Source organism: Rhipicephalus microplus, chromosome X, assembly GCF_043290135.1.
Source record: "Rhipicephalus microplus isolate Deutch F79 chromosome X, USDA_Rmic, whole genome shotgun sequence".
Lineage (NCBI taxonomy): Eukaryota > Metazoa > Arthropoda > Arachnida > Ixodida > Ixodidae > Rhipicephalus > Rhipicephalus microplus.
This window is the reverse complement of record NC_134710.1, coordinates 89,672,548-89,686,136: the sequence shown is the minus strand read 5'-3', so window position 1 is coordinate 89,686,136 and position 13,589 is coordinate 89,672,548. Positions and strand designations below refer to the sequence as shown.

Sequence of the window (13,589 nt, the reverse complement as noted above, 5' to 3'; positions counted from 1 at the left end):
GGCGACAAAGAGAAGAGTTAAGGGCCCACCTTGTAGACGTCATTGGCTCGGTCGAAGCACGAAGCCACGGCGACGATAGCGGGCTCCATAGCGGCGGCGCGGCCGGCTGGCCGAAGCGCTCGGAAGAAAGTGCCCGCTTCCGGTCGTTGCAACCCGGAAGCGGCGATCCAGAGGTGCGCCTCGCGAGAGACGGAAAGCAGGCTTCCTGCTCGCGTTTCCTCGTCGCCAGGAGAGGCGAAACGAGCGGCAAGGTCGAACTCGACCGAGCGCGCCACGAAAGAGAGAGCGCCCCCAAAGGACAGGTCAGAAACAGGTTTCCGCCAAGGCCCCGGGCGCTTCCGCCGCAGGCCCGGCAAAACCCTGCGGCGGCACCTGTTACGCAACGCGGTTCAAGGGCGACTGCTGAGACCACAGGCTTCCCTTTACAACCGGAACGTAACCACAACCCTGGCCGACGAAACGGTGAGAAACGAGCGACAACGGTTGTCGCATGCGCGGATGGGCTGAACCGAGCCAGCGGTATTTTGTTGAACTCCGCGGCCAAGCCCGTTTCGACTGAATGAATGACCGTTGGAGGCAAACAAGAGCGCCTAGTCGTACCCTGTGCCTTTCGAGAGATGACTCGGGAACTCGACACAGTTTCCTCCTAAATCGCATTCCCAAACAGAGCACGATCAAGGCACTCAAGCGAGACGCGCAAGGGCGCCAGCGGGTGAGAGTTCCAGGGTCGTTTGCCTCAAAGTGGGAACGAACGACGCATCTGCGATGGCGAGTATATGAAAAAACACTGAAGAGGCACACACATCAGGAAGCGTACTCGCTTCAGCGATGATAATTTCGCTCACGTTTACTCTCCTCCTACATAAACGCGCATGCAGAACAAGTGGACTGGTGCGCAAGTGTGTCGCTTTATGCAGTTAATTCACAAGTGTCAATCTTGTGAGTTGCCGATTCTCGAAAGTCGCGTTATAGGGCTCGTAAATTTGCTCGCCCATGCGCAGCACGACCAGCTGCATGCGAACGAATGCCAAAACTCGCAATCTCTGCCAAGCAGATAGAATAGTCGCTACGGCGCATATATGCGCCATTTTCGCAGCCAGAATTCTCAGATAGTAAACCGCACTCGTGTCCCTGACAAATATACAACAGCGCCTAGATGTTCTCTGATTTATCATGATTTACACACACAAAACGCGGGATTATTTCACTTTTCCAACCTATTTCTCACCCAGAACGAGTCGGTCAGTTCAACGTCGAAAACTGTTCCCCTCTCGATTGATTGATATGCGGGGTTTAACGTCCCGAAATCACCATATGATTATGAGAGACGCCACAGAGGAGGGCTTCGGAAATTTCGACCACCCGGGGTTCTTTAACGTGCACCCAAATCTGAGCACACGGGCCTACAACATTTCCGCCTCCATCGGAAATGCAGCCGCCGCAGCCGGGATTAGATCCCGCGACTTGCGGGTCAGCAGCTGAGTATACCTTAGCCACTAGACCACCGCGGCGGGGCACTGTTTCCGTTTCCTGCGCTGATGGAGAAGACTGTACAGTGATTCTAAAACTATGGCCACTAGGCGGAAAACAACTATACAAACGGCGGGGAAATCACCAAGGGTCTCGCTCCTTCCCTTGTTTTGCGATATGTGACCACGGTATAATGGTATCGGAACCGACTAGCAAGTACTTCTGGGATAGAGAAGAAAAAATCGACCACAGCGCCTGCTTCTAGGCAGCCACTAAGAAGCCCGCGAATAGACGCGAGCGATCATATATATCCCTCGCGTACTACTTCCAAGCATCGACTCCATGCCGGTGTTGCCAAAATTGGTGCCACGCGAAACGCGCGAAGAAGACGCACGACCGCCGCTTCGACTGAGTGGCCTCCACTCATTTCTGGCCAAAGTGCACACCCGCTGTCGGACAATTCCGTCACCGACAAACTACCGAGAGGAAGCGCCTGTCAAGGGAACCGTGTAGCGTGGTCTAAACATAGAGCTCACCCCAGCCGGACTGGGCACGATGAGTTGCTTCCGCCCCGCATACACGCGCAGATCTGGGCCGACGCGCAGGCAGCGATATAGCCGCCGCATTAACAGCTATAGCGCGGCACAATTTATAGGCTGATGCAACTGGCTACGCAACCTCCCTCACATGCGGTAAAGCTCAGCTAGGGCCGGCAACCGCGGCGCCATCGAGTACAATAATCGATAACGAGAACATTATGCGAGAAACCAACGCATATAGGCGGAATAGGAAAACGTATAGCTCGTTCAGCCCGACGAGGGGAGAGCCCGTATACAAGGCTTGGGTGTTAGATTTGTAGGGTTTAACGTCCCAAAACCACCATATGATTATGAGAGACGCCCTAGCGAAGGGCTCCGGGAATTTCGACCACCTGGGGTTCTTTAACGTGCACCCAAATCTGAGTACACGGGCCTACAACATTTCCGCCTCCATCGGAAATGCAGCCGCCGCAGCCGGGATTTGAACCCGCGACCTGCGGGTCAGCAGCCGAGTACCTTAGCCAATAGACCACCGCGGCGGGGCAAGGCTTGGGTGTTGAGACGTGACGGAACTTGCCGTTGTTTTTTTTTAATGATGATGCACTATACCACACTGAGAACAAATAGAAGCGCATGCATCGACCTGTGATGCACTTCGCAAGAAGTGGTGTGATGTTACGTCTTTTAGAAAGCGCACCTTAGCAGTTTCACGGTTGCACAGGTGCACCAATTGCATAGCACAAATGGACGATGATCTCCAAGTGCCTGCTTAGGATTCGGTACCAGAGTATACGGTGATATGAGCGTCAACGGCGGGGACGCGCGCCATGGAACGCGAGAAATGGATGCTACACACTGTGGCACTGCGTGGCCTTTGGTTGAGCGAAGACGACACGGATAGACATAAAACCACGATAACGCTTAAAAATATTAAGATAAACACGGGACCATACAAGAGTCCTTAACAAGAGCAAATCAAACGATTTGCATTCGTGAAACGATTGCAAAAAAAAAAGCGAATGATAATTTTCATTACGGTATACTCCCGACGCTTCCAGTTTCCCAAGTTCAAGGACACATTGTAGATGACGCTTCACCTCCTGCAGCAACCACACAAAGGGACCAGGCGAGGTGTGTCCACGAAGTTCACTGTCTATTAATTGATTGATATGTGGAATTTAACGTCCCAAAACCACCATATGATTATGAGAGACGCCGTAGTGGAGGGCTCCGGAAATTTCGACCACCTGGGGTTCTTTAACGTGCACCCATATCTGAGCACACGGGCCTACAACATTTCCGCCTCCATCGGAAATGCAGGCGCTACCTCCGGTATTTGATCCCGCGACCTGAGGGTCAGCAGCCGAGTACTGTTGCGCGTCGTGGCGACCGCAGGCTGCGGGGCCGGTCGCCGTCGCTCCGTCGAGCCAAGGACTAGGGGAGAGCTTAGAGCAAACTCAACGGATTTATTTACATCTTTACAGTGAGTTGTCGAGATGAAGACAGAAGAGAGTTGGGCGAGGCGCTGCACGCCCTTTTTGTTGACCCCCGTTCCCTAGGTCCCTAGGTTGGGGATCACTACACAAAACAATGCGGACCAATGGTGATGTGGAAGTTCCTCTCAGTGAAGTACCGCCCGTCACGTATGTTCATAGAGGCACAACACAGGCTTGCACGTACACACACACCCTTGCCACTAGTCGCAGCGCTGCCGTAGAACAGGGAGGGGGAGAGCGGAAGACGCACGGGCGCCTCGACCCCTTTGGTGCCGGCCTCGTGCTGCGTTCCCACTGGAAGATCTTAGCGCGCCCTTTCGAGAGGTGCCAGGTTCGTGGAATCCTCTGGGGAGAGCCCTTTGACCAGCGCCGTCGTCGTCTGCTGGTTAACGCGCTAACGATGCGTGGCCCAGGCGGGAGATAGAGCGGCGGCTCCATAACCCTCTTTGGCAACATTCCACACAGTTGGCGCCGCTGTCAATCAGTGGGCGCCGTCTCGTGTAGTCGGCCCCTGTTGCTTCCTCCGTCCAGCGGTGGCGAGACTGTCCTTTTGGCACTGGTCCGGCGTGGCGAATGACCCGCTGGGTCAAGGCATAGCTTGATCGCTACAGTACCTAAGCCACTAGACCACCGCGGCGGGGCAAGTTCACTGTCCACTCCAGCATGCGTTGACTGAATAGAGCTCGAGTACCGGCGGTAATTATTGGCACCTGTTCACCGGTTTCGATCTATATCAAATTAATGCGCGCTAAAATGGGCTGTCTACTTATAATGGTCTCTTACAGATTATACCCTCCCCCCCCCCCCCCCCCCACTTTCTTTCGTACCAATTAGCGCGTCACGCGGAAAAAAAGCTCAAATATTTATAGCCCGCAGAATAGCGATGACAAAATTTACCTGTACGCTACACACAAAATGAAAGAAAAAATCGACTAGGCACAGCAAAGTCCACCAAAAACGGAACTCTCAAAATTAAATAAAATTGGCTTCAACGACAGTAAGTGAATGCACTACATTTGTCCGTGCCCGCAAAAATGTTCAGACACATAGAAAGCATGCTATAACGGGGGTTAGAGTGTCGATGTGCTCAGCGAGCGTTTTATTTTCGTGGCATCCCAGGCGGTCGGTACCGACAATGCTGAGGCGGTCCAGAAGAGCTCCGAGGCGCCCTCTGGTCCAGTGTCGGTTGAGCTCACTGCAAGCAGCTCCGCGACTCGAAAAAATACCTTCACGGTGTGCCTTTATACCCTGGGAGCAGTTAGATGCCACGTTTGCGCGTACCCGAAGGGGGAGTTTCCCTTTGAGGATTCACGCATGTTACATAGAACCGCTCTGCTCGGTCAACCTTAGCTCTGTCGCTTACTCTCGGTGGGCTGCTGTGGCGAACCAGTGGTCGCAGATCGGTTTGCACTTGAACAAGTCAATCAGCTTATTAGGAGTTCGCGAGTTGGAAGAACGTGATGGCAATCCGTTCTTTTTTTGAGTAGCCCAAAATTTACGCACGAGATAGAGAAATGGCCGACAAAGGCATGCAAGAGCGGCTTTTGAGTGTACAAAGCACTCCATAACCAGAACTGATACCGGTCACCTGTCTAAGCACGATTTCGAAAAAAAAAAAAAAAACGAAGTGCCGAGCGACGTGACGCCAAGCGAGTGTGTCCCGTGCATGCGTGCCAGAAGTGGACATCCATCGCCAAACTCGCGCATGCGATGATCTCCGCGTATCGCGAATGTCACTACGCACGGACCAGAGCCGGGATAAATGCGGCCACCAAGCGACTGTTTTGAATTCCCGCTCGAGCCGATGCCACCCGATACGACCGGCTGTGCCGTAAACAATGTGTCGTTGAACTGATCGTGCAGACGCCCCGCCGCGAGGCACGACTGGCGGACTTCCAAGGGGCAGAGCGTGCACAGATAACCAGTCAGCACTAGAGACCAAACTGTCTGCTTGACAAAAAAAAAAAAAAAAAAGACTCGCGACAAGGCTACAGGAAGCAAAACACGTAAATGTTGCGCTAACTATAGGAAGACGCAGAATAACAACTCTAGGGTAACTGCGGGGACACGCGTTACATAACAGCGTGTATATATATATATATATATATATATATATATATATATATATATATATATATATATCATACGCTTAACAAGGTTGGGTGAAGCCCCCTGAAAAAGATTTCTGCTATGCACCTGGTTTTTGTGAAAAAACAACCTTCAAATGTCCTGTAAACTGTACCGATTCTGAACATACTTGCGCAAATAGTCGCCGTAAAACTGTCATCAGTGATAGACGTCATTTTCGCCGTGCGAGATCTTGCTCGTGCAGATTGTAGGCCTCCTCGGGGAAGCGAGACAATATTATGCGCTTTTCCCCGACAGCGGCACAATGCTTATTCTTCGACAGGAAGATCGGGTCTATATGTTCTATGGAAGATCAGTTTTTCGTCAGAGCCTCATAACCGACATCCCTGCAAAGGAACAAAAAACTCCGAAGAAGATATAATCCTTTCGGGGGAAATTGTTATGGAAGTTTCTCGAGATTATTATGACGTCGGAAAGCCTTACCTCGACGCAAACTGTTACACTTGAAATACCCTATGCCAAACCGCGGTGGTCCAGTGGCTAAGATACTCGGCTGCTGACCCGCAGGTCGCGGGGTCGAATCCCGGCTGCGGCGGCTGGAATTTTCGATGGAGGCAAAAATGATGTACGCCTGTGTGCTAAGATCACCTGGGTGCACGTTAAAGAATCCCCCAAAGGGTCGAAATTTGCGGAGCCCTCCGGATACGGCGTCTCTCGTAATCATATGGCGGTTGTGGGCCGTTAAACCCCACAGATCAATCGATTGAAAGACCCTATACTTGTTCTCTTCTTTGTGAAAATTGAAAGTGAGCAATATAGGAACTTCAGTTATACTTATAAAGCTGTCTGCCATACAAGCATGGCGACAACACGTGCCCTCCTCACAAGAAACGATGCCGGTTTTATGCGGTATTCATATTGGAGTGTTCGGCATTCCGACTACAAGGTCACCGTTCTTAGGCTCAGTTAATAATTTTCCTTGCATTGGGTCTCTTCATACTTCATGCACGCGAGGCTACGGCATGGGCTGAAAACGTGGCTGTCCTATAGGCGGCCACAGCACGTTTACACTCAACCACGGCAGCGTTTAAACAGCGCAAAGTTGTGGCACTGACAACCGTTACTGCCTGTACGCGTCCGCTTGTGCATGTGTGTCGGTAGCGCATGCACTTTTCCACGGCCGACGCTATATACTCGTGCCCTCGGGAATTACAGGCAGCAGCGAAACATGCACATCAAGTGTTCCACTTGTAATATGCACCGCTGTTTACGGGCCCCGCCGCGGTGGTCTAGTGGCTAACGTACTCGGCTGCTGACCCGCAGGGCGCGGGTTCGAATCCCGGCTGCGGCGGCTGCATTTCCGATGGAGGCGGAAATGTTGTAGGCCCGTGTGCTCAGATTTGGGTGCACGTTAAAGAACCCCAGGTGGTCGAAATTTCCGGAGCCCTCCACTACGGCGTCTCTCATAATCATATCATGGTTTTGGGACGTTAAACCCCACAAATCAATCAACCGCTGTTTACGGAAGCCGCACAGTATTCGACCTGCCAGCGTCCGGAGGAAAAAAGAAAGCACGTATGAGCAGCAGATAAAGGGAGCAAGTAGAGGCGTGTCTTTAGCTGCAGGAATGTGCACAGGCGAGCATTTCAAGCGGAACGCGTCGATGAGAAAGCACATGACGTTCGCTGTGTTCGACTTTTTTCCTAACAAGTTGTACGCGGTTAAAGGTTCCTTACACTACAGTGAATTAACCCGCTGCAATTCACGGCTGTATAGCTATACGTTGCGCAGGGAATAAATCTCCGTCTCTCGCTCGCTTGTTTTTGTCGCGATACTTTTCGCCCCCATCAACCCATGTTTTCATCACGTTTGAATAGCGACCCAAAGTGCAAAGTGCCGGCGAGCATAGGAGGGGGAAAACGTGTGTTTAGAGAAGAATTTTGCAAAGCCAGCATACGCTAGAGCTCCGGTACGCCGACAGTGCACTAATAGAGGCCCACAATACCTAAGAGCGCTCATGACACGAACTCTGTCGTCGCAGCAAAGGGAAAAAAAAAAGTTACATAAAGCACCGCGCAACGCAATCTGCGCGTTCGAACAGTCGCCGTTACCTAACATCCAGGCGGGGCGTGATAGCAGGCATGCCGCCCGAAGCGCACCCGTCTGGGAATACAGGAAGCGCTCGGAAAACGATCACGCGCTCGCTCGCCTGGCTTCTCTTTCTGGACTATATCCTAAACCGAGCGCCGCCTGCCCTTGTTTGTGTTTTGGTGAAAAAAAAGAAAAAGTTTATGCAATCGGTCGCAACAGGAAGCTAGCAGGCAGGGAGCGCCGTGCTGCCGATGGCGCCAGATTAGTGAAATGGCCCGGGATAAAAATGGCCACATCGGCCCGATAGAGAAGTGGCCGAGAGAGACATACTTCGAGAGAGTTCTCTCGGGCCGCGCGGGCACGGCGGCCATGCAAAACAGGTTTCTTTCCGCGCACGCTGCTGGCGGTCCCCGACAAGTGGCGCCACCAGCTCGGCGGCCGGACGGCAAGCCAACACGCAAATACGAAGAGACGCGAGGCCCGTACAAGGCTGGCCTTTCAACGCAGTTCATTCTGCGCACACACCAAAAAATACACCAAACTCGAGAAGTGAATCGAACTAGAGAAACGAACCGATCAGACAGCCCGCCCTACTCTTTACGCTGTATATGGCCAATATTGGTGAAGCAGCGGGTTAACAAGGTTTTTTTTTTTCTCGCGCTTACGCTCAAACACACCGATCAAGTGCCCCAGCGGCAACGGTCGCAACGTGGCACTACACGACGTATGCCGCGCATGACAAGCTTGTAGAACGGCCACTCAGCAAAAGTCGTCCGCACGTTTACTCACCCAAGAGTAAACAATTTATGCAGGAAAGGAAAATCAACGACACATTGCCTTGTTCAATTTTAAATAATGCTGTTTCATGCACTTGCACAAGGTACTGAACAAAAAGCAACAGTTAAACCATAAAATGTTCCGGAACTGCGGACTTCAAAAACACTTGGTCTTTAGTGGCAGCAATGGAAGCGGGAAGGTTTGTCACAATGCCTATGAGAACATATTTTCGGCGTTTATGCATAAATGCCTATATTTTCAAAATCGGGGCCTACGCTGATTGGCCTCAAATTTCACTTTCGAGTGCAGTTTGAGACCGTTATTCACGTTATCTAGCAACATTGAATGTTCAAAACTCCACGTCCTCTGGTTCAGCCAATTTCTGAAATAATAATAATAATAATAATAATAATAATAATAATAATAATAATAATAATAATAATAATAATAATAATAAAACCTGGGCTGTCAGCAGTGAAATGGGACGCGCCGACCAGCATGCCGCGGTTCGCTGGTCGGCCAACCGCGGCATGCAAGAAAAAAAAATGTTTTTTGTTTGTTTGCAATAGACAGTTAGCGTTTACCGTTAACTTGATAGCGAAACTTGAGGGAATGGCGTTACCGTGTAGCAAACGTTCCATGCGGACAGCGTCTGATAGTTCAGCAGAATAGCGTTTACGTGGTTTACGTGCCTCAGCTGGGACAGTGGCGCCACCTATTGGATGGTTAATAAGTTAAAGAACAGCGAAAAGGAAAACAAAACGAGAATGTTTGCCTATGCTACCTCGCGAAGCATTGTTACAAGTTTATTTTGATAATAATAAAAGTAAATAAATATGAACCACGCAGCAAACGCGAAAACATTTGTGTTGCTGATTTCTTTACATCAATTTTCTAGTTAGGCCTAGAGAAGTTTGAAATGGGAAGCTATCTAAAAAAATTACACCAGCTTAATTATCCTTAATACTCGGTCATCAAAGCTAACTGAAATGAAAGGGAAACCATTTTGAACAGTCGTTTGCTGCGAACGAAGTGAATCTTCCAACAACTACGCCAAAATCACTTCGAAGCGGGCGTCCGAAAACGCCGCCGTGTTGACGTACAACTACGTATACTACTCTAACACGGTAAGGTTAAATCTGAAAAAAAAAAATAGCACGCGTATGGTAAGCGGTACGGGTAACGTACGTATCTGCACATGTGAACTTCGATGCCGCAATCCCGCTAAGCCCGGTATACTATAACTCATCTCTACGCTATGAATCGGCCAATACGAGGCATCCCTTCATTCTGGATTATTATAGAGCTCTGGCTATTTGCTCCTGCTATGCCCTTCCTAGAAATGACGCAGATAGACGCCGGAGCGTGTTGATTCAATACCGGACACTTGACTCAATATGCATCAGAACAAGATACGACACAGTGTCCTGCGAACCGTGTGGGACAATTGCCCAGCTAAATGCATGTTCTACTGTTGGCGCCTCCGTGTAACATTTCTCGCTTTCCTGTAGCAGATACAGGTCACGCACATTTTTTTTAAGTTATTTCTATTACGGTAAAAAATTATATATAAGACATTGCCGACCTAAATCGCTGTTTCCATGCCTATTCATGTCGCCTAAAATACTCTCTTTAAAGGGGCCCTGCAACACTGTTTGAGCATGGTCAGAAAAACTCCCAAGCATTTCCCCGAGGGTGAACATGGTTAAGTGCGAATACACGGGGTGATGCTATGAGGGGTATTTATTAATTCGCACTATTATATTTATTAATCACACTATGGTGCCTTTATGGTGTAATGGTTCCTGGGAATCGCAATTTGATCACACGGGGGAGTTTACGTTAACTCACTGGCGAATGCCAACGGATTTTAACTTTACTCCCCCTCACGACCCGCTCTCGACGGGAGACTGAGAGAGAAGGCGGGCGCGCGAGAGAGAGGGGTGCGCGCGCAGCTGCAGCGAGCGAGGAGAGCGGAGGAGCGACACCGATATCAGCGTCGCGTCCGTGGCTTATTCGGTAGAGCGTCGCGCTGTGGCCCGCCAAGTCCTCTTTCTTTTAAAGATAGAGAGAAGACTGCGGACGCCGCCGACGGCAGTGGATGGTTTGGGGTCGCTTATAAAGTGTATTCACACTTAAAACGCTGCTGATCGGTAGTAAAGGCTCCCGACAACACACGAGCCAAATATTATAGCGCAACACGCGCCCTGGAATCGACAATAAATTATCAAAGTCAGCTAAAATTTGCTTTCTCTTTTCTCCACAAACGACGGAAGACGCCCAAAAGTCACTCCTAGAAAGCCCATCTTTCAGCCACTCGCTGATTTGAACATGGCGCGCTTGGTCGTTACAGAGATCGCCCCGGGAGATCGCGACTTGACCACGCGTGCGCGCGCCATCACACTGAAAAAGCCGCACATTCGAAGAAAAAAATATAAAAAAAGTGCTCAAGGTCACGAGGCGCGCCTGACGTATTTTCTTCGCCCCTGCCATCCCTCCCTGCTCAGCTTCCAGCGCTTTCGTCGGGACGAGAGAAGAAAGAATGCAATTGCAGCATGCACGCGACAAATCTTTGCAACTACACTCACGCTAGACGAATTCTTATAATTCTTGCGGCGTTCAATGCGTGAAGTAATAAGCTCTTTTAGCGAACCCATTCCATGGTTACTTGAAGAAAGTGTTTCAGGGCCCTTTTGACGAACAACGCTGGCGTCCTCCTGGAAGCTTCTGAAAGCGCTTTCTAAACGGACAAAGTTGCCCACTAACTAAAAGCATTACAAAGAGCAATTGCCAAAATAATTACGATGAGAAGTATGCTGTTTTCGTACGTTGTCTGTAGCACCAACGCGGTGGTGACGGTGTTGCGCTGCTCACTCGATGGTCGCGGGTTCGAGCCCGACAGAGACGGTCGCATTTCGATGGAATCGAAGTCAGTGCACGTGAAAGAAGATCAGACGGTCGAAATTTCCGGATCCCTCCCCTACAGCGCCCATCAATCATATCGTGGTTTTGCAACGTTAAATCCCAGATATTATCATATTACGTACAAGCTAATGACGAACCAATGGAGGAGTCACACGCTTCGCAAGCACAGGCAGCAATCAAACTCAACATGTGCGTTTAACGTCAGTGTGATACTTCGGCGAACTATGGCTGCGATTGGTACCAGCCTTGCCTTTTTCATTCTTTTTTTGTTGGTCGGTTTGAACATCCTTTAATTTTCAAGGAAGAAAATGGATTATTTAAACCTGCTTACATCGAACAGCACCAGGAATCGATGTTTCTACGTGCCTAATAAAATATTAATCAATGTTTTCAATAATTCGCTAGATAGTTCGAAATATATACTAACTGCAGAAGTTACATTGGCCTAGCAGATTTTGATATTGTTTGTAGCATTATTTGAACGACAACTGTCCTCAAAATGTGCTATAGGGCAGACATGCAGTGCAGTATTAGTGCCATCCATCGAGATAACGAGTGCTATATTTTTGTATCGCACTACATATCGAAGCAGGCATGCATGTTCACTGCGGTTCAATTCCACACAATTTCGACACATGTAATATTAATATATTAACTGCCACATGTTTTTTTATTAATCACGTCAGCGCTGCTAGTTGCCGTGTGAGTCTCATCATTCAGACAATCCATCATCATAACTGGCTGAATTGGGCGTTCACAGAGGTTTGTGTGAAACTTATTGAGGTAAGCGTAAACACTATCGAACAGCGTCGGAAGACGACGTGATCACGTGGGCACCATGCCCGAATATATTGATAAATCGGAAGAATGAGTAAATGGAAGAACGAACTGATGTTATAAGTATTATCTGCTATATAGCGTTCGTCAGCGAATCTATATAGTATATTTGTAATGAATACGTGGTGTGCGCGCAACGCAAAGGTTACGTATTAGCGCCGTGCTGCGCGAGTCGAGTGGGAGCACGCGACACGAGCAATCATCGTTGCACGAACGCTTCCTGGAGTCGCTCGAAAGTACTTCCGTCACGCAGCCATCGGAACTTCCTAGTGCAAGGGGGGCGTGTGCCGACAGTTATTCGCAACGATTTAATATTTATCCTGACGTTTCGAAGTCTCATCACTCATCGTTCAGCTACGCTGCAAGGCACAGCGCGTGTACAGTGAAGGCTCACACGTTGTTAATGCAGAACATACGTTCTCAGTGCCGCTCGTTGATTTTTCCCACCCGGCAACTGCGTTCCCGCGATTCCCGAAGGCGCGACGCACTGGCGCTTAGAAGTGTGGCAGCTTGGGCTAGTTGGTATGGCAGCGCGAGAACAAAACGACGACACAGAGACAAGAAGGCGCTGTCAAGACTCGGGTACAGTCATTTCCCCAGCGACCGCTTGACTTTCCGACTCTTGCAAGTCTGTAATCTGTTCACACGTTCCAAAGATGGTAGATAAGGCAGTATGGACGCACCGACAGCGGGGATAAACGCGTCCCGACGCGCCACCGACCACGCGCAAAAACCAACGTCCACACGTGCGGCGCCTGTTAGATTAGTGAATAGATAGGTGGAGCAAGCCGCAACGATTTAGTCTACAAACAATGAGAAGTATAGCAGCAATAACAGTGCAAGATAAAAGACATACTATCCGCGTATCTTTTCACCGATATTTGAGAACTAAAAGTACAGCGTCGCCAAAACAATAGTGCCAACGTTGCGCTGCCTTTGCATGCCAGGAAAAAAAAAATGACCCTTTAGGCTGATTTCAGCGCGCTCAGATTCTTGCTTGCACTGTCAAGCCAACGTCTTACGCTGAAGTGCACGCAATGATCCCCGGTAGAAGCGGTCATACTAGCGTAGAAGCTTAAATTGATGCCCATCAGGGTTTATTCATAAAGGCGAAAGCCTTTAATGTCTCATACTCGCGGTGACCGGTGACCATCCGGCCCCCTGGCACAGTGCCAGCTGTGGTGTCTCCCACTCCCGCGGGAGGATAAACGGGCCTTATATGAGCTTGACGATAGTTATAGCGCGAGAACAAAACGACGACACAGAGACAAGAAGGACACGAAAGACTTGAGCGCTGCATAGAACGCGAATGGCGTCTGCACGACGCGAGAATCACGAACGCATGCGAAGCGGAGGCAGATTGGTC

The 13,589-nt window shown here is 49.9% G+C and overlaps 1 protein-coding gene across 2 annotated transcripts in view; it reads right to left on the bottom strand.

The window, feature by feature from the left end:
- The window catches only part of LOC119176206 (E3 ubiquitin-protein ligase AMFR), a 155,955-nt gene that overhangs the window by 109,360 nt on the left and 33,006 nt on the right, over positions 1 to 13,589 (bottom strand). The window contains exon 1 of one of the 2 annotated variants that reach the window (XM_037427381.2): positions 30 to 158. The exons of the other annotated variant lie outside the window; for it this stretch is intronic. Within the exon in view, the coding sequence (XP_037283278.1) occupies positions 30 to 89 (60 nt within the window). The 5' untranslated portion in view covers positions 90 to 158. Of the gene's footprint in view, positions 1 to 29; positions 159 to 13,589 lie in introns of those variants that run through there. 2 annotated transcript variants of the gene reach the window in all.